This window comes from Prionailurus viverrinus, chromosome D2 (assembly GCF_022837055.1).
Source record: "Prionailurus viverrinus isolate Anna chromosome D2, UM_Priviv_1.0, whole genome shotgun sequence".
NCBI lineage: Eukaryota > Metazoa > Chordata > Mammalia > Carnivora > Felidae > Prionailurus > Prionailurus viverrinus.
The window spans coordinates 88,172,028-88,197,100 of NC_062571.1; the positions used below are offsets into that span (position 1 = coordinate 88,172,028).

The window sequence follows — 25,073 nt, forward strand, 5'->3', positions numbered from 1 at the left end:
AGCGCGCAGGGCGATGCAGCTGCCGCCCGCGCTGCACTCCCGCCTGGCGGGGGGACCCGGGGCGGCCGAGCCGCTGCCGGTGGAGCGGGACCCCGCGGCCGGAGCCCCGCCCTTCCGCTTCGCGGCGCGCCGGGTACGCTTCCCGCGGGAGCACGAGTTCTTCGAGGTCTGTGAGCCCAGGAGGGAGAGGGCGGTTGTCGGCGGGGGCGGTGCCGGCGGGCAGGGCGGGGGGCCGTGGGCGGGGCCGACGCTCGCGGTTGGGGGCGGGACCGTCGGGCGGGGACGAAGCCGACGCTCGCGGATGCGGCTTCGGGCGAGGCGGGGGATACGGGCCGGGGTGCTCGCGGATGGGGCGTGCGGATGGGGGCGGGGCGGACAGGGGCGGGGCTGGCAGACCGGCCCCGCCCATGATGTGCTTTTCCTGCAGGACGGGGACGTGCTGCGACACCTCTACCTTCAGGACGTGCTCACACAGGTGACAGAGGCGCCGGAGAGGCCCAGGTACTCGCCTCTGGGCCCAGCGCTGCCCCCTCCCTGGATCCAGCCCGCTCGCTCCCGGGTGATCCGCCACCCTACCCTCTGCCAGACCACCGTCCATGCTCCTCTGTTCTGGCTTCACTCCCTCCTCGCTGGTCTGTGAAAATTTAGTTCTTAAGAAACTAGAATTTGGGATTGCCAAAGAAACATCAGAGCTTTGCCGTTTATCAGGCTGCTTAAAGGAAAGGTGTCAGTTGGAAGCGTAAGGTCCTCTGTCATCAGCAGGACAGCATTCCCACAAGGTGGTTTCCTTTGCCAGGGTGCCTGAGTTTACCTGTCAGGTGGCAGGCTGCTGCCAGGTGTTTGACAGCCTGGAGGACTATGAGCACCACTACCACACTCTGCACAGAAACGTCTGCTCCTTCTGCAGACGGGCCTTCCCCTCAGTGCACCTGCTGGACGTCCACATCCTGGAGTGGCATGACTCACTGTTCCAGATCCTGTCCGAAAGGCAGGACATGGTGGGTGATGTGTCCGTGTTCCTTGGGGCCAAGTGCAGTCATCTCAGGCGGAGGAGGGTTTGTCCCCAAGCTGTTTGCCTAGCTGGGCTGGGGGGGGGGGGGGGCCAGCACACTGCTCCCAGCTGGAGGTCAGGGGCAAGGTGTGGGGGGACTCTGTGGGTCAGGATGGAGGTGACGCTGTTTCTGTTTCAGTATCAGTGCCTGGTGGAAGGCTGTGCAGAGAAGTTCAAGACCAGCAAAGACAGGAAAGATCACCTGGTGAGATGTCATCTCTACCCTGCGGACTTCCGATTTGATAAGCCAAAGAAAAGCAGAGGGTACGCGAGGTGGTGCACGTGCCAAGCTTCAGGATGTGGCCCCTGAATTTAGAAAAGCGTTTTGAGTGTGTAGACTTTAAGGGTGCTGTTGGGTGGGGAGTTCTCAGGCAGGAGGAGTGAAACCAGTAGGGGATGGTTTTGCTGGCCCTGTTGGGAATGACTGGGATCTCATCTTGGTGTCTGCCCTGGGGCACCTACGAATGTCACCTGATTCTCTGCTCTACCTGTGTCTCCTCCTGGGGGCTGCAGCCCCACTTGCTTTGCTGACCTGGCCCTCTGGGAATCTGCCCCAGGCTGGGAGGCCCTCCCCTCACGCAGACCCTCCAACTCTTCGTCTGGTTGGTGACTTGGACAATAAAGCCATTTTGTTGCACACCACTGCTAAGAACAGCCTGGGGAAATGAATCAGGAGTCATTCTTAAACTTGTATCTCTTTGCCTTTTGCAACTGGTTCCTTTGGCAGAGTCCGTCAGAACATCCTGGGAATCATGTCGAAGTGTTACCAGGCTAGTAGTCCTCAGCAGGTCTTTGCTCTTAAAGTACTGTGAGTCTGAGAGCCCACTGCAACACAGGAGAGTCATGAGGTTCTGAGTGTAAGGTGACTCTCTCCTCTCGGAGGGACCATTTCAAGGAAAGGGGTCCTACAATGCTGGATTGAGTAGGGATTGGGGACGAGACTCGATAGCAAGGTTAACATTAGCAAACTTCTCGTGGTTGTGGAAAGACAGTGGGCACCCTTGGGAGGCATTTACCACGTGGCACCACAAAAATACTTTTTTCAAAACATGAGGTGTAACTGTCACTAAATTTGCAAACGTGGCATCTGTCATGTGATCATTCGCTTTAAGGTTTTGTTGTAACCCTTGTGCTTGTCCCGATAGTCTGGAAAGTACGCTTTGCCAAAACAGTTAGAAAACGTTTTTTTGCAAGAAAAGTAGTGTTTCTGTGGTCAGTCTGGGGGGGAAGACAGGGCCACAGGAGCCACCACTCACCCTGTCTCCACAGCCCAGCCACACCCGAGGCCGCTGTACGAGCATCCGCAGAAGCTCCGAGGGATGACGGAGAGCAATCAGGAGGGGATGCCATGGAAGTCTGCTCTGAACACGCGGCCTCCCTCCCAGAGCCTGTGGGCGAGCGGCGGATCTCCAGCCACAGGTCAGTGCCTGGCATCCTTCTGAGGCAGGTTGTGAGTGTGTGCTTTGTGAGGAGAATGCTGGGCTGGGCCCTGGGCAGTAGTCTCCCTGAGAGAAGGGAGTTGGAGTGTTGGCTTCAGCAGGAGTTGAGAGCCCAACCGGTCCTGTTTCTCTCGAGTCACTTTGTGTCTTGTGCACGCGCTGTTTTGGGCCCCGAGGCACAGGAAGGGAAGGCACCATCACCCCCCTTGCATCGTGGCCTAAACTGGGATGGAAGGAACGTTGGCTGTCGTTGCCGAAGTTACGATCTACTGATCTGTTTTTCTATTGCTAATTGTGTTCTTATTGGGCTAAACTTGTTTTCGAGTCTAATTCTGGGAAGGACACAGGACAGAAGGAAAGAAATTGCCAACAAGTGCAAACCGATAAGAAGGTAGACCCTTACCCCCAGCTGCCCTCGCGCAGCCGCCCAGCCTTTGGCCTGCAAGTGGGTCCCGGATGCCATGGCAGTCAGGGTTCCTTCCAGATGGTGGGTCACAGGAAGCCTGGGCCTGGAACCCGTGTCAGGAGCGGCCCTCTTGGCTGAGTCTCCCAGGCGAGAGTGTGTTGGTAGAAGCGGGTCTGAGGTGGATGGCCAGGTGTAGGAAGGGAGCTGACCCCGGGGCCCAGGGCATCTTGGGAAGGGACAGCCCTGTCCTGAATGTTCCTCAAAGTGGAAGAGAAGGAGCTCGCCAGAATAAACTCACGACGCTATTTTATGAGTTGGGTTTTTGTTGGGAAAAAAAATGGTTTAGTACGGAGACGACTCTTGTCTTTCAGAATACCTTCTACCATCTGTTTCGGTCAAGGTGCATCACGAGGATTTAAAAGCACCAAGAAAAAAAAGGGACACCAGTGACAACGTGGACGGAGAGCCACAGAACTCTGAGCTGACTCTGAGCGAGCGGTGGCCTTTCGCAGGATGGGGCGTCAGTGTTGCACTTTCTCTCGCCTTCTGGTGCGGCCGCCCTCAGACTCAGGCCTTTGCCACCCTCCATCTCAGCCCGGCTCCGTGTCGCTGAACAACTGTGTGACAGCAGAAGCAGTGACAGACCCACGGATTCCCGACACATGCTCTGGCGAATGAAATGGCCCGCCATGCCACCTCCCTGTGCAGGGCCGTCCTGAGGATGTGCCGTATAAATACGTAGATATTTGCCATAACGGTCTCCAGCCGTGACTTCTCTGTGGTCGAGCTGCGTAGGGATATGGGCAGCAGCTCTCCGTGGGGAATCTGTTCGCAGGGGCTCGGTTTTCGGAAAGATTTACAAAGCCACAGAGCCTCTGGGGGGTGAGGATGTAGCACCTGAGTCGCTGACGCTCCTGGCTCAGCAAGAGGTCCCAGGGCCGCCTTCCCCAGCGGCCATCAGCTCAGAGCTGATGGTGGGGTGAGAAGCCGAGGGGCTCCTGCGCCGCAGGTGGGGTGTTAGGCGCTGGGAGAACCCTGCGGCCGGGGCCGGCCTCCCCGTGAATCGAGAATCCGCAAATTAACCCACATACTTGTGCTCAACTGGTGGGGAAAGAGTAGTCTTTTCAACAAATGGAACCGAGATAACCGGACATCCACACGCAGAAGAGGTATACGCCTAAGAGAAGAAAATACACGTCCCCCCAAAAACTTGTGCACCAGTGCCTGCAGCAGCATCATTCACAATGGCCAAAAGGTGGAAACAACTCACATGTCCCTCAAGTGAGGAACGCGTAAGCAAAACGTGGTGTGTTCATAAAATGAAACACTGGCCGCAAAAGGGAATGAACCACTAACACTTACTACAACATGGACGAACCTTGAAAGCATCATGCTGAGTGAACAAAGGACACACACACACACACACACACACACACACACACACACACACGGCCTGTATTCCATGATTCCATTTCTAGAAACGCCCAGTGTGCGGACATGTACAGAGAAAGGAGGTTACTGGTTCTTAGGGCTGGGGATTATGCGGAAATGGGGGAATAGCCAGAAAATACAGGGTTTTTTTCTGAGATGATGGAAATGCTCTGAAGTTGCCTGTGGTGAAGGCTGCACACATCTGTGAATCTGCTGAAAAGTGTTGAATCCTACACTTTAGATGGGTGAACCGTATGGTGTGTGAGTTTGTCTCCATAAAGCTGTTTGAAAGAACAAACACGTACCCGGCTGGCTCAGGCAGAAGAGCCTACGACTCTTGATCCCTGGTTGTGAGTTCAAGTCCCACATTGGGTATAGAGATTTAAGTATAAAAATTAAGTCTTACAAGTAAGTAAAAAAAGCAAAGAAATCGCGAGGCAATCCGGGAAACCTGGACGCTGCTGGACACTCGACAGGCACCAGCGCTATTCTGTGGTGGTCATGCTGCGGCTGTTTTCCTAAGTAGTCTTTAGAAGGTGCTTCCTGAAATATTCGTGAAGGAAATGACATGATGTCTGGGGTCTGCTTCAGAATGATCTGGGAGGGAGGACTGTTTGGGGCTGAGATGAAACCAGGCTGACCCTGGGTAGATGGCTGCTGAAACCAGGAGCCAGGGGCACGATGACCCTTAACCGTGCACACGCACTCGCCCCCTTCGACAAGTAAAGTAAAAAGGAGGAAAAGGAAGCCAAGGCAGGTGTGGACAGGACCAGCCTCAAGGACCAGAGCTCCGGGTCATCGTGTCCCGAGGGCAGCCCCTCACACTCCCGCAAGCACAGCAACTGGTGAGAAGCTCACACCCACCCAAACCTTGTCCCCGGCTGCTCGGAAGGAGCATGAGGCAAACAGCTTTCTTTCTGGACTCTGAAAGACAGAACCGAGATCAGGCCCTTGGGCGGGCATAGTGAGTGCTTACAGGGGAAGTGCACTGAGCCGCCGGGCGAATGGGAGGGAGCAGCACCGACCCTGGAGAGATGAAGAGGCAGCCTCTCCATGAAGTGGTCCAGTTAGACCACAGCAGGTGGGCGGGCAGGTGGGCAGTGGGCAGGCAGGTGGGGGGGGGGGGTGCCCCAGAGGCTTCCTGCGGCACTGCAAAGCAGGCCAGGCTTCCAGAGGACAGGACATCACCCTGCCGCCTCTCCCCAAGCAGATCACCTTACATGTTTCTCCTGATTTGCTGTGGACTTCATGTTACGGTATTTTGCTGTACGTAAGTTCTTTACAGTTATGTAGTCAGTCTATCATTTATTATCTTTATGATGTTTTTTTAATTTAATGTGTCAAAAGCTCCCCCCCTCCACGGGTTTATTCTAGGAGTTCACACTTGTCTCAACACTGGAGAATCTGTTACTGTAATACACCATGTTAACAGCGTGAAGGGAAAATCATATCATTTCAATATGTGCAGAAAAAGCATCTGACAAAAGACAACATTCATGGAGGAAAAAAACCTCGTATTAACTAGCTGTGGAATGGAACCACAGTCACCTGGAGAGGTATTTCGAGACACCCACCACACCTAGCATGCTTGTGGTGGGGTTAAAAATACTTCCTTTAGGGGCGCCTGGGTGGCTCAGTCGGTTGAGCCTCCGACTTTGGCTCAGGTCATGATCTCACGGTCCGTGAGTTCGAGCCCCGCGTCGGGCTCTATGCTGACGGCTCAGAGCCTGGGGCCTGTTTCGGATTCTGTGTCTCCCTCTCTCTCTGACCCTCCCCCTGACAGTTCATGCTCTGTCTCTCTCTGTCTCAAAAATAAAAAAAAAAAATTAAAAAAAATTAAAAAAAATACTTCCTTTAAAAATCAAGAATGAGGTGGGGGTGCCTGGGTGGCTCAGTCGGTTAGGCGGCCGGCTTTGGCTCAGGTCACGATCTCACAGTGGGAGGGTTCAAGCCCCGCGTTGGGCTCTGTGCTGACAGCTGGGAGCCTGGAGCCCACTTCAGAATCTGTGACATCCCCCCTCTCTCTGCCCCCTTCCCAGCTCATGCTCTGTCTCTGTCTCTCAAAAAATAAACGTTGAATTTTTTTTTTTTAATCAAGAATGAGGCAAAGATACCCCTTCTGGCAACTTCTGTGCACCCTTATGCTGGAGGTGGTCACCTGCCCAGTGAAACAAGAAAAGGGTCAGGTGTGTGCGGTGTTTAGTTTCAGCTCCGTTTAGCAGAAAGCCCAAACATTTGCTTCAACAAAGTAGGAACGGCTCGTGCCCCGGGGCCTCCGTGGCCTCCTGGGGTCGTGGGGCCCTCCCTCTGGGAGCTGCACGCACCATCCCCAGTTGCAAAAATGGCTTCAGCGAGGGCAGGGTGAGTGCATCGTTCCGCAGTCTACAAATTTTCAAAGTACAACCTTCAGAACAAATAGCACCTTCAGTGTTTCAAGGAAGAGTGTAGCTGTTTGGTGGGGTTTCATACACGCGCCCCAGACACGCTTCCCTCCCCCTTGCTTCCCATGCTGTCCTGCAGTGCTGGTCATGTCGGCGAATTGCTACACGCTTATTTTTCTGAATGGCCTAATCCACGGAATACAGCACATAATGGAGAATATCAGAAATAGCAAAAACCCTGTATTTTGGTGAAGGAGACGACACTTCTTTTAAAGTCAAAATGAAGGGGCACCCGGGTGGCTCGGTCAGTTGAGCGTCCAACTCGATTTCAGCTCAGGTTTTGATCTCACAGTTCATGAGATCGAGCCCCATGTCAGGCTCTACCTGACAGTGGGGAGCCTCCTCGGGAGTCTCTCTCTCTGCCCCTCCCCAGCTTGTGCTCTCCCTCTCGAAATAAATAAATAAACAGTAAAAGTCAAAATGAAAGTCCCAGAACTTTTAGGCCATCTGACTAGCATTGTGTGTTATCACAGCAGAAAACCAGCACAGCCCACATCCTCGGAAATACTATCCTGGAGCCGGGGAGCACGCGCAGATCGGAGCCTGGGGGCCGTGCCGGGGCCGTGCCCCAGTCCAGGAGAGCCTGCCCGGCACCGGGATGGGTCCACGGAGCAGGTCACAGGGCAATTCAGGCGATGCAGGAATTGTGTTAGTATTTACACGTCCATCGTTATACTTGACAGAAAATAGCATTTCCTTGTTAGGAAACAGCTCATAGGGACAAAAGCACATGTGAGATCGCATGTCCCGGAAGGGACAGTAGACACCACTCCCATGACCCAGCCTGAGAAGTGTCCAGTGTTGCCTTTTCGGAAGCCCACGAGGAACCTCTGCCCTCCAGACTGCTTCCTTGTGATCCTTGGGATCTGACCCGCTCCACCCTGGGGGCCCACGGACACAGGACCTGGGGGCCGGGCCGGGGCTGGGGCCGGGGCCGGAGCAGCGCCCTCTGACCCCAGCAGGCGCTGCTGTTGCAGGGGTGCCTGCAGCTACTGTAGGTGCCCAGCAGGGGTTCTGAGAGCGCCTGGGCCGGAACCTCGTCACTGCACCAGCAGGACCCTGACTTCGGAGCCTCAGGGTTGGCTCCCGGGGCTCAGAGGGCTTCGCGTCACCCAGACCGCCAGGCCTATTTGTTATCTCACTTGTTTAATGACACTGATGAGACACCCAGGCTTGGGGGCTGGATCACCGTCTGCGGTCTCCATGGTCCCACCCCCTGGTTTGGCCCTACCAGGGGTCACCCACAGTCCATGCCATTGCACAGCTCGACCCTCTCTTTGTCCCCTGCACCCTCAAAGGGGCGTGTCCCCCTCGTCCAGTTGGCCTCCCAGAGGCAGGGCTGCTGTCTCTGAGTCCGCCAGCAGCGCCTGGGTGTGAAGCACGGAGAGGGCACAGGCAGGGGTGGGGCACGACTCTGGAGTTCGGGGATGTGGGTCCTGAGACTGGGGTGGCAGAGGCCCCAGGCCTCTGTGCATGTTCCCGATGGATGAGCCCTTCCAAGTTGCTCTGGCAAGCTCAAGACCTCCTACGGGGGACACACTGGCTGGAGGAGGGCCTCAGGTCCACACAGCTGGGGTCCGGGCCAGGACATGCAGGGACCCGAGTCCTCCCTGGGAATGCAGACAGGCAGCAGAAGTCTCGAGGAGGGACAGACGTCTGCCCCAGGGCAGTACCCTTTTCCAGAAGAGCAGAAAGTCTTGGTCTTCACAAGCTGGCTTCAGCCTTGCCCGGGAACAAGGGCACCTGGCTGGGGCCGGGGGGGGGGGGGGGGGGGGCGGGGAGCCACAGAGCTTTGCTCACTTTTGGGTGGTCTGTGTGCCAAGCCCTGGTCAGTTGAAAGGGCTGTCGACCAGCTCAGTGAGGGGACCTGGGCAGAGAACCTCCCAGGTAGGCATCGTGGGTCGGAAATGGTTATGGAGAGACACCTTAGCAAGCTGACTGAGCATTCCTGACCGGGTTGGGGCTGCTCAGCCAGACTGTGGGTGGTGTTGGGAGCCATGTGTGCAGAGCCGTGCTCTGTGGCGAGAGCACCGCTGGGGTGGAGACCAAGGGACGGTGGACAGATGCCAGGCGGTGGGCACCTCGTGGTGGTTTTCCTTGTGTTGGTGTCTTGGTCAGCTTTGCCTTGGAGTATCTCAAATGACCACCATGATCCTCAAACTGTTTGCTAAGTGAGCCTTGTCTGGCTGTACGATTTGGCCCTGACTTTCAGGTACTTCAGATTTGAGCAGATCAAAGTGCTGGCCCGCAGGCAGTGTCCAGACTGGGGGGCATGGCCCCTCGGCCCCTCAGTGAGCTCCCAGCCACCCTCTCCGGTGTATTTACAGACCTGTGTCCTTGCGGATGGTGCCTGGAGTTGGGTTGTGAGTGTAAACAGCACACTGCAGGGGCAGTGGTGCGCACGGGGAAGGGGGAAGGGGAAGGGGCTTCCTGGCCCTGTCTGGTCGCCACTGGTCATCTCAGCAGCTGGCACTTCAGGAACTGGGTTGGTGTCCCTTTAAAATCCATTGTGGGGCACCTGGGTGGCTCAGTCGGTCAGGCGTCCCACTTCGTTCGGCCCAGGTCATGATCTCATGGTTGGTGGGTTCAAGCCCCACGTCGGGCTCTGTGCTGATGGCTTGGAGCCTGGAGCCTGCTTCGGATTCTGTGTGTGTGTGTGTGTGTGTGTGTGTGTGTGTGTGTGTCTGCCCCTCCCCCACTCACACTCTGTCTCTGTGTCTTTCAAAAATAAATAAATGTAAAAAAAATTTTTTTGGGGGGCGCCTGGGTGGCGCAGTCGGTTAAGCGTCCGACTTGAGCCAGGTCACGATCTCGCGGTCCGTGAGTTCGAGCCCCGCGTCAGGCTCTGGGCTGATGGCTCGGAGCCTGGAGCCTGTTTCCGATTCTGTGTCTCCCTCTCTCTCTGCCCCTCCCCCGTTCATGCTCTGTCTCTCTCTGTCCCAAAAAATAAATAAACGTTGAAAAAAAAATTAAAAAAAAATTTTTTTTTGTTTTAAATCCATCGTGAGTTCTCGTTTTCCCAGAAACCTAGGGAGGATGATGGCTACTGACAGGCAGGTTCAGGTAACGAGACTTTGGGCAGGTTCCTGCGCTGTTTCCGGGGCAGCCTTCGCAGGGGTCAGGGCTTGGAGCCCCCGCCCGCGGTCTGGGCCCCACGGGCTGCAGGGCGGGTTGGGCGGGCGGACAGGGGCTGCCCCCGCGGGCCCCCCCCCCCCCCCCCGGCCGCAGCGAACGGAAAGCGGGCCCTGTGGGTTTTCGCGCCACCACCAGGCGAAGCGGAGTGTTGGGGACGCCGCGCAGTCCGTCCAAACGGGGGACCGTCCTCTTCCAGTTCACTCGGCGCCCGATTCCCGAGTTAACCCTGCTGGTGGGAAAGCAGCAGGCTGGGCCGCGCGGGTCCCTCTCATCCCGCCTCCTCAGACGCGCCCCGCGGGCTCCCCCACCCCGGCCGAGCGCCCTCGCGTGCACCCACCCCCACACGTGGACCCCACGCACGCCCCCAGACAGTAGTTCACCGCAGGCTGCTGGGCGCGCCCTACGAAAACCGTAAGTGTGGGGGGTCCCTAAAGTGGGCGTGCGGGTTTCCATGTGGTCGGGACGGCACCAGACCTCATCCGGGGACGTAGCTGGTGAGTTTCACCTAAAGGCCCTGGCTCCAAACTGTGTCCCCCGCGGTTCGGGCCTCAGTCTCGTAGCCAGTTCTGAGCGCCCTGCTGCCCGGGTTAGGGGCGCAGGAGCGCGCCACGGAGTAAACCCCACGACGCCTCACGGTTTGCACAAAACGGGAAGCTCCGAGGGCGCTGCACGAAACCATTCACCGCTTTTCACGGAAGTGTGGGAGGCACGGGGTTTTTAACCCCCGTTTTAAAATGTGTGTAAGTGCCCACGAGTGCGCTCGAGGCATCGGTCATCACGTGTATCGACGACGGCGGAAACACAAAAACGGAAAAATGAGACACAAAGGCACCGGAGGCTCCGGGAGGCCACCCAGGGCCGAGTTCCGCGCCGGGACGGACGCGGCCGGCGCGCTGGCGCTGGGACCCACGTCGCAGCCCCCCGTTGCCCTAGGACAGGTAATACATGCGGTAGGCAGCGACGGGCGCGGCGACGAGTCCTGGCGCCTGCGGCGGGGAGCCCGCTGCGCCCGCGTACGCGGCCGGGGGGCCGGACAGGGGCGCGCCCAGGGCGAAGGAGGGCAGCAGCGGCTTGGCCGCCAGCTTCAGCTTCTCCAGCTCGGCCTCCTGCAGCCGCTTGGCCTTGGCGCGGCGGTTCTGGAACCAGATCTTGACCTGCGTCTCGCTGAGGCTCAGGCTGCTGGAGAACTCGGCGCGCTCGGCCACCGACAGGTACTGCTTCTGGCGGAACTTGCGCTCCAGCGCCAGCAGCTGCGCGGTGGTGAAGGGCGTCCGCGGCTTGCGGTTGGTCCTGTGCTTTCGGAGGGCGCAGGGCGGAGGGCTGGGGGCGCCTGGGAGGAGAGACAAGCACACAGCGGATGCTCCGACGCCAGCAGCGCGCGCCCCTTGCCCACGCTTCCGAACCCCGGCAGAGCCCGGTTACGCGTGCCGGTCGCGGCCCTGAGGCACGACGAGACCCAGAAAGCGCTGGGGTAAGAGAGGCAGGCCTCAGGGGGACGGGGCGGGGGGCCCTGGACTCGGGGTCTGCCCTCCAGGGAGGGGGGACCGTGCTCACTCCGAGAGGCGAGGGGCTTGGGCGGGAGGCGGCCGCAAGAACTGAGCGGCGAGCACTGGGGAGAGGAGTTGGCGAAGCGGGACTTAACCGTCGCGGGGACGGACGGGGGCGGGGGGCGCTGGCGCCGGAAAAGCTCTGAGCCAAGAAGCCGCGGGTTCAAGGGCTTCGGGCTCCGCGTCCGGATTGGCGCGCGCGAGGGGGCCCGGGTGGGTTCGGTCTTTTCTTTGCGCGCAGGCCAGGCGCGTTAGTGGCTACTTGGCGAAGTTAGGGGTGCCGGCGGCCTTTCCACCCTCGTCCTCCCAGCGCGGGCCGGGGCGGGGGCTCTCCTGGCTGCCTGGGACCGAGAGACAGGGCACTTACGTGGGGAGGACGAGCGGGCGGCCGGCGGGAACCAGGCCCAGGGCTCCGCGGTGCCCCGTGGGCTCTCCTCCCGGGGCTCGGTGGGCCCCGCGTCCAGCCCGCGCTCCGCCTCCAGCAGCGACTCGACGCTGAAGGGCAGCGGGCCGGGCCCCGCGCGCCCCCCGCCGAACGTCTGGAGCCCAGCGGGGTTCATGCTGAGCGACGCCGGGGCCATGCGCCGTCAGGCGGGCGCAGGGCTGGCGAGGCCCGGCCGGCGCGCCGAGAAGGTGGCTCGCGGCGCGATCGACCCGGGCTTGGCGGCACCCCCGCCCGCGGAACCCTATAAGAAGGCGGTGCCCCTTTCATGTGCCGTCATCCAATCGCCGCGGCCGCTGCCGCGCGAGCCTGGGTGTCCATTGGCTTCGCTGACCTGGGAGGGCCGAAGGGACAGGCAGGGGTGGGCCCGCCTCCTGGGACCCAGTGCCCCTGTCCCGCTCCCAGCGCCCGCCAGCCTCTCCCGGAGCTCTGCGGGCCGGGCCCGCGCTCCTCCGGTCCGGGAGGTGGCCGAGGCACCCCGGGGAGCTCGTGGAGCTGGCCTCGGCTCCCCCACCCGGAGGAATCGACGACGGGCGCGGCCTCGGTGGAGCTGGCGTGGGAACACCGGCCTTGACCGCGCGCGGTTCCTGCGAGGCTGAGCGCGCGGCGCCATCAGAGGCGGGGTCGGCCCCGTGGCTCCCCCGCCGCTCTTCTGCTGCGCCCCAGCCGGGATTTGGAACCCTGGGTCCTCTCTCCGAACCCTGGGGGCCGCGTAGGACGGACCCGAACCCGGACTGGCGACTCTGCTTCTGTCCCCTTGAAGTTGCCTTGGCCCTGGGTGGCTTTTCAGGCACCTGTAGCTGCTTAGCACCCTCCCGGGCAGGGGCCGCCCATCGTGCTGCCGGAGTGTCCCACGGCCTGGGCTTAGGAGCCGCCATCGGTGCGGGTCGAAGGGCCCTGGGCACAGGGGTGGGGGTGGGGGGCGACCTCTTACCAACTCGGTCACAGGGCTTGGGACAAGCTCAGAGTCACTGGGTCACTCGGTGTTTACTGTCGGGCTCTCCCAATCAGCACTTTCTTCCAGGCCCACCGGGACCTGGGACCAGGGCAAGATCCAGCGGGGAGGGGCCTCGGTGGGTTGGGCTTCCTGGGCGGGGGATGCTCCTGGGGAGATAGGATTCCCCCCTCCCCCTGCGCAGCTCGGAGAAGTGGGAGCAGAGGCCCAACAGAGACCTGTGCTTATTCAGATTCTTTTTCCCAAACTGGACCAAATCTGGTTGAAAAGCCTTCTGTGCCATAACACTGAACCCTCCGTCTGCAGTGTCTCCCTGAAGTTTTGGAACAGATCATGAGATGGGTTGGCCTGTACCGACTTCTTGTCTGGTTAACATCCCAGAGCACAGAAACAGCAGTGTGAATCAGCATATTTTTAGTTTTGAAAAACCAAAGTTGCTTTAATGAGATCCAGCTTTGGGGGACAGTTAACTGTCTGGCTCAGCCAGAGAAACTCGATTAAAAAGTGTTTTCTCCATGCAAATTTAGAAGCAGGGCTGAAAGGGCTCTCACACCAGGCTCCAGGGCCAGGCCCGGTGTCTGGGGCCAGGCCAGCGCCTTCTATAAACCAAGATGGATTGCCCCTTTCTAACGTAATAAAGACGTTCTGAGTTGAATGAAGATAATTGCATCATTAAAGCACTTTCTGTGAAGAACTCTCTCGGGGTAGTTTATCTTCAGCAGGCCACTCCCAGGAGTGTTTGAAGAAGAATTTTAATAAGGATGACAGCCAGCCGCCCTAGCCTGCCCCATGTCTGCCCAGGACACTCTGAAGGTGGCATCTCGGGGGGGTGAAGCGGGAGTCTGTGCTGTGGTTCGGCTGGCCCCGGCGGAAGGATGGGGTCTCAGGGCCAACCTCCAAGAAAGTCTCGCCCTTCCCTGTGGTGTCCAAATTGGTGTTTGTCCCCCCTGGCAGGGCAAGGCCGGGCCCTTGCCGGGCATGGGCTCCAGCAAGGTGGCAGAGAAGGGAGGGAAGATTTGGAGGCTGGGGGGGCGTGTCCAGGATCGGACGTGAAAATCCAGACCCCAACACTCCGCACAAACAGGTCTCCAACGCAGCACAGTACCCTCCGCACCCCTGGGGCCTGGCCAGTAGGACAGGGGGTGGTGGACTGACAGGGGACCCCATTTCTGTCAGTGTAATGGCTCTGGACGTAGAAACCCATGTCTCATGTGTCAAGAAAGACTGGACGCTGTCCTTGGCCACCGGGAGGGCCGAAGTTGACTGTGGTCACTTGGCTTCCCAGCAGCCCAGGAGCAGGCCAGCCAGCCGTGTTGTGTGAACAGGAGGCCGGGAACAGCCTCTGGCCGCGGGCCCTTCTTGAGGCCACTGCCCCGCCCCCATCGCAGGTGTGCCCCTGAGAGGGTGGCAAAACCCCACAGACTGTCCACCTCACCCCGCACTTGGACAGACCTCTTCCCAGCTTGAGTGGCGCTGTCTCCCACCGTGATCTGCTCCCACTCTGAGCTGCGAGGGACAGGTCAGGCAAAGGCCACCTCCTTTTGGTGCTGACTTCGGAGGCAATGAGCACATCCTTGGTTCGCAGAAATGAGTGGCAATCACAGAACCGGAGGTTTGGAGGCCCCGCTAGGAGCTCCCGTGGGGGAATCAGTGTAATGAGATGATTTTTGAGAAGGGATTCGTTCCGTAGGGTTTATACGGCCAAGTTCGGAACCGCACCGGACTGAAGCAGAAATGCTGCTCACAAAAGTTGGCGGAGGGGAGTGTTGGCCACTACGGGCGTGAGGTCAGGGAAAGCCCGTGACATCACTCTTCTGAAGAAAGTCATCGTCCCCTCTTGGATATCGGTGATGCGCGTCCAGTCCTTGAGGAAAACCCCCAGCGGACCTTCCCTCGTGTAGCAGCTGGCGGTAATCAGTTGGCACACAATGGGACCATTGCTCGAAGGACGGGGCCACCTGCTGCCAGGCCTCTTCCAAAGGCTGCACTTCCCACCAGGGTCTTCTTCCAGGAAAAGCCCTGTGGGAAACCACCATTTATTCGTCACCCTCTTGTGTCGCTGTCGCCAGCAGTATGGCAGACAGCCTCCCATCCACCCTGAAGGGCCCGGACACCCCCTCCCCAAAGGCACGTGTGTTGGAGTTTGACTTTTTCTTTCTCGACTTGTTAGGAAATTGCTCCAGACGCCGGTGGCACTTTCCCCACGACTCTGGCCAGAGGGAGACCAACGGGCGTGAGCTCCAGCGGCAGTGGCACGAGAAGGGGGCAGCTGGGACACGAGGTCCACCTGGAGACGCTCCGGTGTCACGTCACTCAGGGGAGTGTTCCGGAGGGGGAGCGTCGGAGGAGAGGCCCATCCTGGTTGAGCGAGCCCTCTGTCCAGAGCCCCCCGCTCCCGTAGCTTTGTCCAGGGCAGTAGAGAACGGGCCCTCCAGGGACATCGCAGCCCCAGCTCCCAGCTCCGGGCAGCGCAGCAGGGCCCTGGGCAGAGGCGGCGTTAAGATCATGAGTCACCTGACCCGGAGATGCAGAGACCATCCTGCCTCGTGCAAGCAGACCCAGCCTCACCCTGAGCGTCCTTGACGGGGAAAGGGAGAGCCAGAGACAAGCGCTGTGAGAAGGATGCAGCCAGACGCCACTGGCCTTGTGGGCAGCTTCTAGAAGCCAGGGGTGGGCTCCAGCAGCCAGCGCCCCCTTCACTCTAGCCCCAGGGAACCATCTGCACTCCTGTTTGCGCTGTTTTACGCCACCCCTTTTGTGGTCACCTGTCGCAGCTATAGTCGGAGGCCAACCTGTCTTCTAAGGCACCTGTCATCACCCTGCCTTTTGTGGGAGAGGAAACCGAAAGAGAGAGACAGGTGCCATGCTGGGGGCCGGGCAGAACGGAACCGGCCCGCGTGACTGCGAGGTCCAGGCTTTCCCTCCACAACCGTGAGCAGGGCGGGCGGGCCCGGCGCTGCTCCCAGCTTCTCCTCCACAGCTCAGCCATGGGTCACAGGCGGCAGCAGAGCCCCGTGGCACGCGGGGACCCTTCCTCTGGCGCCACCTCTCCCAGGGTCCAGGACTCCCTGACGCATCCTGGAGCCTCCCTCCCGGCCTCCCTAGCTCTGCCCGCCCGGCCCCATCTCCACAGCCCCTCAGGTGGGACGTGCTCTCAGGGGCCACTGCTCTGCTACACTGAGCCCGGGGCGCTGACCGACCAGACTTGGTGCTAGAAGGCAGGTGACAGGTGGTTCTGTGCCTTTGTAAGAACCAGGCGCACCTGCTACTGTCCGCCCACTCGCAGCTGCTCGCTGTGAGCCCGAGACCCGACTGTCCTGGGCCTGAGGCTCTGGACGCCAGGGCCCGGTGGGGCAGAGTTTCTGAGGACAGATTTGGCTCCCTTCCGGGGCTTCCCAGAGGAGTGGAGTGGGGCTCCCTCTCAGTTCTGTCAGCCCCGCACGCTGCCTCTGTGTACTTTTCTCTCTGTCTCTTCCTGTCTTTCTGTTGTCTCTGGCTCTCTGTCTATCTCTGGCTCTGGCCGTCTCGTCACCCTGGGCCAGGGTCTGGCACTGGCTGACCTGAGGAACAGGTGTGACCCGTGGCACACACGGGTCCCGGGCACAAGGGCAGGACTCAGGCCAAGCGCACAGTGTACCTCCCCCTGCTCCCCATTTCTCTGGAGGCCTTGCTCCCGTCCGTCTCAGGGCCTCGGTGCCCCGGGCCCTGGCCCGACACTCCCTGGAATGCTAGGCCGTCCTTCCAGGAGTGGGAAATGCTACCGCAGATGCTCAGCCAGCGTCCCTGCTTGCTGGGACACCGTCTCCTAAACTCGGATTCCTGGGCCACGAAGGAGCGGATCTCTGCAGGGCCAGGGGCCTGGCCGAGGCTCCTTATCACATACGTGGTGGTCACCACGGTCAGGCAGGGAGGAGGGGGCGTGTGGCAGGTTCAGGGAGGGATGCCGCGTGGGCCCTGGATGTCCGTGGAGGTGGGACCCCTCCAGGGGGTCAGACCACCGTCAGACTGCACACGGCCAGCCTTGGCCCAGCCTGGCTGGAGAAGCAAACGGAAACACAGACTGACCTTCTAGGTGGATGAGGGCCTGTGACTGGAACCCCCGCTTCTCTCCTCATACCCTGCTACTCCCTCCTTCACCGCACAGTGACCTGAGCCTGACCCCTGGCCACCGCCTTATCTGTGGCCCTGCCCTGCCTCTCCAGCTGGCATCTGTGCTTTAGGAGACCACCCTGCTCCTCGGCCTCCTGCCTGGCAGAGCTCAGCACCGAGAAGTGGCCAACGGGCCATCGCCTGTGTCCAGTGGGGGTGGGGCACTGTCTCCTGGGGGTCCAATTGCAGAGACTGGGTGGGTCGGGGGGCCTTGCGGGGGCACAGGGCAGTCGGCCAGCCGAAGCTGCCCCTGTGCAGAGAGAACCCCCCCCCCCGCAACCCCACTTTCCCTCGCAACCCTCCCCCTGCTGTGGAAAGAGCTGTATAGCCCCAGCTGTGGGCCGAGAGCACAGGGGCCTGTGGGAATCACATGAGGCTTGTGGATATTGACAGGATGCTGTTTAGGATGACTGAATTGTAGATATTTGTTTCATTTTGAGGATTAACAACTTTTCTTTGGCGATCCTTGAAAAAAGGGCAGTGGAGAGGGGAAAAATCTGCTCAGGCAAAGACAAGGATGAGTGTGGGATGGTTTTAGAAACCAGGGGAGCCAAGCTGCCACTCCGGCCATGGCTCCACTCAGCCGCGGGGCCCCAGAGGGGACAGTGATTAGACCCAGGGCTTCCGGCACAGGGGCAGTGGGGCACCTGCTCCAGACCAGGCCAAACAGAGAAGGACGGTGGCGTGGACGTGAACTGAACCCTGGAGGTGTCGTGGCCACCAGCTCTGTGGGCAGCCTGGGGTTAACAATGCTGTTGATCTCAAGCGACCGGCTCTCAGATTCGTCGCCTGCTGTTTCTCGCTGATTTCCACTGTGATCGTTATTGTTCCTTTCTTCTACTTGGTTTGAGTTGTTTGCTCTTCTTTTTTTCAGTTACTTAATGTGGAAACTGAGTCATAGATTTTCTAACCTTCTTCTTTTTTGAAGTTTATTTTTGAAAGAGAGGGCATGAGCAGAGGAGGGACAGAAAGAGAAAGAGAGAGAGAAAGAGGATCCCAAGCAGGCTCCGCATTGTCAGCACAGAGCACAACTCGGGGCTTGAACTCATGAACTGAACCGTGAGATCATGACCTGAGCCACAATCAAGAGTGAGACGCTTAACCAACTAAGTCACCCGGGTGCCCCACCTTTCTTCTTTTCTCGTACAGCATCCAGTGCTATGAATTTTCCCCTGAGTACTGCTTTAGTGGCACCCCAGTTATGCTGTTTTCATCCTCACTCAGTTTGGAATACTAATTTCCCTTTTGATTTCTTCTTGACTCAGGGTCACTTAGAAGTGTGTTATTCAGTTCTCAAGTATTTGGGGATTTTCCAGGGATATTTCTATATTGATTTTCAGTTTACTTCCATTGTGGTCAGAAGACACACTTTAACATGAGTCCTTTTACATGTATGGAAACTCATGTTATGTCCCCAAATATTGTCTGTCTTGGTCAATCTTCTGTCGCCTTGAAAAGAACATGAATTTTTCTGTTGCTGAGCACAGTGGTCAATAAATGTCATTTGGGTCAATTTGGATGAAACACATCTATCGACTGTACCCATGCTGATTTTCTGCCTACTTGTTTGATCAGTTCTTGAGAGAGGAGTATTGAAATCTTCAACAATAATTGTGGGTTCGATTTCTCTTTGTGGTTCTACCAGTTTTTACTTAACATTATCTTGAAGCTGTCTTGTTCATTTCACAAATGTTTAAAATTGTTATGTCCTCTTAACAAATTGATTACTTTATCAATATGATGTGATCTTCATTTTTGTAATTTTTTGGCTCTGAGGTCAATTTTGTCTAATATTAGTATAAAGACTCCAGCTTTCTTTTGACCAGTGTTAGCATGCTATATCTTTTCTATGCTTTTACTTTTAACATAGTTGTGTCTTTATCTTCAAAAAGTGCTTTCTGGGGGCGCCTGGGTGGCTCGGTCGTTTAGGTGTCCAACTCTTGATTTCGGCTCAGGTCATGATCTCACAGTTCATGGGTTCAAGTCTTGCATCCCACTCTGCACGGACAGCACGGAGCCTGCTTGGGATTCTCTCTCTCTCTCTCTCTCTCTCTCTCTCTCTCTCTGCCCCTCCCCCACTTGCTCTCTCTATCTCTGTCTCAAAATCAATAAATAAACTTTTAAAAAAGTGCTTTGTGTAGGCTGCTTGCAGTTGTTCTGGCACCTCTACCTACTTTGACTCTTAATTGGGTATTTAGACCGTTTACGTTTGGTGTACTTATTGATGTGCTAAGGTTTAAATGTATCGTCTTTTTAAAAAATATGTTTTAAAGAACCCAGTAATAAATAAGTTTATTTATTTATTTTGAGAGAGAGTGATCGGGGGAGGGGAAGAGAGAGGGGGGACAGAGGATCTCAAGCAGGTTCTGCACGGACAGTAGCAAGCCTGATGCAGGGCTCAAACTCATGAACTGTGAGATCATGAGTGGAAGTAGGACGCTTAACTGACTGAGCCACCCAAGAGCCCTAACCTACCATCTTACTAATTGTTTTATAAATTCCCATCTGTTCTTTGTTCCATTTTTTCTTCCTTTTGGATCAATTGACTTTTATTATTATTATTATTATTATTATTATTATTATTATTCCAGCATATCTCCTTTGTTGGCTTATTGGCTATAACTTTTTTATTATTCTTATTTTAGTGGCTGTTTTAAGATTGACAGTAACACACTCAATTTACCACAACCCACCTGCTAGTGACATCATCCCACTTTGTGTATAGTATAAGAACTTTCCAATACTGTCTGGTATCTTCATTTCTCCTTCCAGGCCCTAGCGCTATTGTTGTCATACCTTTCGCTTCTGTGCGTTAGAGACCCCAGACTATATTGATATCGTTTCTGTTTCAATAGTCAGTTATCTTTTAAGGAGATTTAAATAATAAGAAAAAAATTTGCATTCCTTCACACAGTTACAATTTTTGGTGCTCTTTACTGTTTTTTGTATGTTTATATTACATCTGCTATGACTTTCCTTCTGCATGAGGACTTTAATATTTCTTAAAAAAATTTTTTAAGTTTATTTATTTTGAGAGACAGAGAGAGCAGAGGAGTGGCAGAGAGAGAGAGGGAGAGAGAGAGAGATCCCAGGCAGGCTCCATGCTGTCAGAGCGGAGCCCGATGTGGGGCTTGAACTCTCGAACTATGAGATCATGACCTGAGCCGAAACCAAGCGTCAGGTGCTTAACCGACTGAGCCACCCGGATGCCCCAAGGACTTTCGTATTTCTTATGGTACAAGTCTTCTGGTGAACTCTTTCAGGTTGTGTATGTCTAAAAAAGTGTTTATTTCTACTTTGATTTTGAAAGATATTTTCCTGGGTATAGAATTGTGACTCAACGGGTTTTGATGTTGTGCATTTATTATCTGCACTGTCCCCAGTGAGACATCTGTCACTGTCCTTTGTTATCTTTGCTACCGTATACGTAAGGTGTTTTCTCTCTGGTCACTTAAGATTTTATCTTTATCATTGGTTTTGAGCTTTTTGGTTATGGTGAGTTTGGGGATAATTTTTATGTATGTTTCTTGTGCTTGGTTTTTGGTGAACTTCTTGGATCTGTGGGTTTATAGTTTTCATTCAATTTGGAAACTTATCAGCCATTATTCAAAATTTTTTTCTGACTTCCTTTTCATTTAGATACTCCAATCATATGTATCTTCAGCCTCTTGAAGTTGTTCTATGGCTCCACTTTTCAAAAAGTTATCTTTTCCTCTGCTCCTTTTTTTTTGTGGGAGGAGAGCTAGTTCTGAGCACTTCATGTCCATTCTGCCATTAATCTTTTTGAGTGTTTATTTGGATTTTGTTTTTGTTTTATCTCAGACATTGCGGTTTTCATCTCTAGAAGTTCTATTTGGATCTCTTTTATGTGTTTCACGTCTCCACCTAACTTGTGAAACGATGGAATGTTGTGGTAGCTGTTGTGCAAAGTCCATCATCCATATCAGTTCTTGGTCGGTTATGATTTGATTTTTCTTTCCATTAAGGTTCACATTTTTCTGCTTTTTGCTTCTTGGTAATTTTTTGTCAGATGTTGCACTTCAGGAGTTTACCCTGTTGAGTGCTGGACGGTTTCACGTTCCTATAAATGCCCTTGAGTTTTGCTCTGGGATATGGGTAAGTTATTTGGCAACAGGTGGTCCTTTCACATCTTCCTTTTAGATTTCTCAGGCAGATTTGGAGCAGTGCTCATCCAGGACCCTTCCCCTGAGGCAGGGCTCCCTGTCCCCCTCCCCAAACGCCGTGGATCATGGGATTTTCCATCTGGCTGGTGGGAAGTGGTGCTGCTCCCAGACCTGAGTGTCAGGTGCGACTCTAACACTCTGGAATGTTTCTATCCACAACCCCACATGCATGCACTGATCTACTCTCGACTGAGTTCAGAGGGGGGCCCCTGAAGAACTCTGGAGCCCTCACTCTGTGCAGCTCTGCCTTCTTTGGTCTTTTGTGCTGCTGACCCCAGTCTCCTGTCTGCCTGGCCCCCCATCTCCACTTTCCCACCCCAGGAGCCCAACCACAAGTTGGGGGCGATTGTAGGGCTCATCTGTTTCTTGTCTCTGAATAACGGGCTGTCCTTCATGGCCTCATGTTCACGGCCTGGAACCGTTGTTCAGGTGTGTTGTGTGTATCTTATCGACCTCTTGAACGTTTCAGGTAGGACAGTAGACTCTGTCTCTGTGGCTCCATCTTGGCCAGAAGTGGAGTCACCAAGACCAAGTTCTAGGTTAGCACCTACACGGGTGAGGTCAGGGATGAGGCAGCCAGCGCTGGTGGGAACTACATACATCCCAGCATGTCACAGAGACCTCTAGGGGGCAACTTCCATGAGACATGTGAGAGATTCTAGCTTGCAGGGCTTAAATGGGTGCTGTGGGAGAAGCCAGTTTAGCAGGTGGTGGTGAGTCCCTGAGGCCTGGTCCTTGCGAATGTCTGCTGGCACGCACCCAGGGGTGCAGGAGTCAGCCAGGACTCAGAGGTGCCTGCCCAGGTGGTCTCTCCACCTGTCCTGGCTCCTCCGCAGCTCATCACAGCCTACCCAGGAATCTTCAGGTTATGTCATTCTTGCTGACCACCCCCTGCCACAGTAGGGTCTCAGAAAACTATCAGTGCCACTCCCGAGTGTGTGTAGTTTAAGCTACAATAGAAGCCATTTTTTTTTTTTGAGGTGATGCAAAAGAAACGATTATCGGGTCTTGAGATGTGGCAGAAAGAACTGAAGTTCCTGGGGTGGAACCAGTCAGAGTGATGCTTCCGCCAGTGAAGAGAGGGAGCAGGAAGTCCTGAGGGCTGGGCCCCTGAAGAGTGGCCCAGGAGGACCCCTGACAGGGAAGAGGGCAATGGCACATCCCCGGAGTGCTGGGGGGCGGTGCACGGGCAGCACAGGCCCCCTCCCCCGTGGGACCCCCACCTTCATGCAGGAAGCAGCCCCAGTGGGGCCCTGAAGCGCCAGCTGGCCTTGGCCCTCACCCTGTGCCCGCCTGTTTCTCCCATCTTAGCAGCGGGCCGGCCTGAGGGCCAGGCTCTGTCCCCCGTTTCAATGGGTCCCACAAGAGCAAGAAAGGCCTCATAAAGGAATACTGCACGAGCGTCTAGATTTTGGCACTAGGACTTACTACCAAATCTCTGCCTTGCAGAGTCACTGGAGGTTTTGGGAAACTCGTCCCTAGGGTAAGAGCGTTCAGCTCCTCTCACGTGAGCCCCCGACCCTCAGGCTCAGAGCAGAAACCACAGGAAGCCATCAGGGTAGGTGCTCACTCCTGTCTGGGACCAGCTGAGGATCAGTCCTGGTCCGGGCAAGCCGTGCCTGGCTGCCTTTGCGCAGTCCTTGGCTTGGGAAGGGGTATGGGGAAGCTGGAACAGAGAGAGGGCAGAGGCCAGGGCTGCGGGACAGGAAGGGGCCCCAGGACCCCGGGGTAGGGGCCACGGTGCCCCTGGGGAAGGGGGCAGGGGACCCGCGGGGGAGGGGCCACGGTGCTCTAGCACACGAACCAGGTAGAAGGCTGGGGAGTCTGGGGCGGCAGCGACTGTCAGGTCGGCGTTCTCCTGGGTGTTAAAAAGGCCCACCCAGAGCCTAGGGGACCCAAAAGCACGTACTGTTGGGGCCATTTCTGGAAAATGCAAACTGGCCCGAAGGTTTGTCTGGGGAAGAGCCCTTTGTCAGGACTCTCTGGCCGGGAAGGAGCTGGTGGGAAAGGCAGGAGGCCTTCGGGACGGGCTGTGGGGCTGTCAGGACAGCGGGGCGCCTGGAGGAGAAGGCCGAGGCTGGGGCCTGGCGGGGGCGCCCTGGGCCCATCTTGCCTCCATGTGGTCTGTGAGTGCGCTCTGCGGACTTGGGAAGCCCGTGGAAATGCGAAGGAAGCAACAGAGGAAGTGACAGCCTGGAGGGTACCCCCCACTTCCCTCCCCTTCCCTCGTCCCTCCTCCTTCCCCCCTCCCTCCTCCTTCTCCGCTCCTTCCTGTCCTCCCTCCCCCTCCCTTCTCCTCCCTGCTCTCCCACTGCCCCCCCCCCCCCCCCCAGCGGAAGACGAGGGAAGGCACTGGGCAAAGCCACGGGTTCAAGGCCTCACGCTTTCCTGGTGCTGCAGGAAGAATGGGCGTGGGGCTCTTCCCCTGCTGCCGAACCCACCGCTCACCCATGGGGGTGGGGAAGGGGAGTGGCGTTCGAGGTGGGCCGCCCTGGCCCATCCTAGGCAGGCTTTTGGACCTCACGGCCGGACCGCACGGCCGCTGTTGGGGCACCAGCTCAGTAGCAGGGGTGAGGAGGGGGTGACATCCCAGACCCCACCCGGGGAGAGAAAGCGGGGTCCTCCTGGGCCTGGCCCCCACCCCTCGGGAGTTAGAGGGTCTTGTGGGGCTGGGGCCACGTGCTCCTCTTCCCCGAAGCCTTCGCCCCGCCCCCCCCAGCCGCCCGGACCGCCCCCACCCCCCTCCACCGCGGGGCCTGCGGGAGCCCGGAGCACCTTGACGAGTGAAGGTCGGATCTAAGTTTCTGTCTGTGGCGCCGGCCTGGGGCCTCGTCTGGGCTGAGCAGGATTCTCCCAGGCGTGCCCACACAATGCGGAAGGAGTGTTCAAAGGACCTGAATAAACAGGCGGTACATTTCGGGGACAATGGGCAGCCGCGTCTCCAGGCGGGGAGGGACCTCTGGAATCCGCGGTCCCGTGCTCCGGGGCCGGGGACTGCTGCGCTTTGTGCGCCGGGTTAATGAGCTGGAAAATACAATTGCGCTTCCCTGGCTGTGAAAATCGCTTTGGGGGCAACCGAGTCACTTAGCTGCCGGGGGAACCGGGAATTGATTTCCTTTGTCCTGAGGACCCAGCGCGTCCTTGCGGAGGCCACGGGCTGGGGGCTGGGCCTCCTCCCAGGAAGACCCCAAGCAGGACAGGCTTCAGAGAGACTGAGCAGGGCCAGGAATCCCCAGGGAAGGACGAGGTTTTAAAAACAGACAAAACAGCAGACACCTATTCTCCTACCTCTCTCATCTTCCAGAGCCTCACCTCTTTTGGACCAGAGGAACGTCCCCTTCCCCTTGTTGAGCCGGCTATGAAGAGGCCACTGTCCCTGGAGGATGGCACTGGAGCCCTGGACCAGGCTCCTGTGTATGGACACTGGGAAGCTGGGCAGGCAGCCCCTGCCCAGGGAAGTCTGCTGGGCCAGCGCTACCCAAGAGGCCCCAGGACTCTGATGGTCACTTGAGACCTTGCTCCTTGCTTGGCCAAACACCATATTCACTGCGTAATAAATGGCCCAGGCCCACGGGGCATGTTGTTTTGGGCAGACTGTGGAAAGTTTCTTAATCATTTCCCAGATACGGGGTCATGAACGTTTAATTTCTGAGCCACACAGACACTTCTGTAATAATTCTCTCCCATCTTTCAGGCTCACCCAGTGTGTGGCTTTAGATGTTGATGAAGCTTTTGCAGGCTTGATTCTGTGGATGGTGGGGGTCTTGCTGGTTGATGGTCTGTGGAGACAAGCCCTGGGGATGGCGGGCTGTGCTCAGGGCCAGTCCACGGAGCCTCCCTGCTCTCTGCTGCAGATGAGTCTGACGCCAGCAGCACTCCACCGAGGGGCCACT

At 57.0% G+C, this 25,073-nt stretch overlaps 2 protein-coding genes across 3 annotated transcripts; one reads left to right on the plus strand and one right to left on the minus strand.

The window, feature by feature from the left end:
- Positions 1 to 13: 13 nt before the first annotated feature.
- On the plus strand, positions 14 to 3,648 carry ZNF511 (zinc finger protein 511). 2 transcript variants are annotated; one of them, XM_047824416.1, is made up of 7 exons: positions 14 to 166; positions 428 to 501; positions 797 to 998; positions 1,191 to 1,256; positions 1,779 to 1,821; positions 2,321 to 2,470; positions 3,268 to 3,648. In XM_047824416.1, exons 1-7 carry the CDS (start codon positions 14 to 16, stop codon positions 3,507 to 3,509), a joined length of 930 nt encoding a protein of 309 aa, XP_047680372.1. In that variant the 3' UTR covers positions 3,510 to 3,648. The 2 variants fall into 2 exon arrangements, with proteins under 2 accessions (XP_047680372.1, XP_047680373.1); XM_047824417.1 differs by lacking the exon at positions 1,779 to 1,821 and having other exon boundaries at positions 1,191 to 1,315; positions 3,268 to 3,482.
- Positions 3,649 to 10,814: 7,166 nt separating this feature from the next.
- On the minus strand, positions 10,815 to 12,052 carry LOC125147452 (homeobox protein MSX-3-like). The gene is made up of 2 exons (XM_047824422.1): positions 11,818 to 12,052; positions 10,815 to 11,233 (listed from the first exon to the last, which is right to left on the minus strand). The coding sequence occupies exons 1-2, from the start codon at positions 12,029 to 12,031 to the stop codon at positions 10,833 to 10,835; spliced, it is 615 nt and encodes a 204-aa protein (XP_047680378.1). The 5' UTR covers positions 12,032 to 12,052; the 3' UTR covers positions 10,815 to 10,832.
- Between the last annotated feature and the right edge of the window lie 13,021 nt (positions 12,053 to 25,073).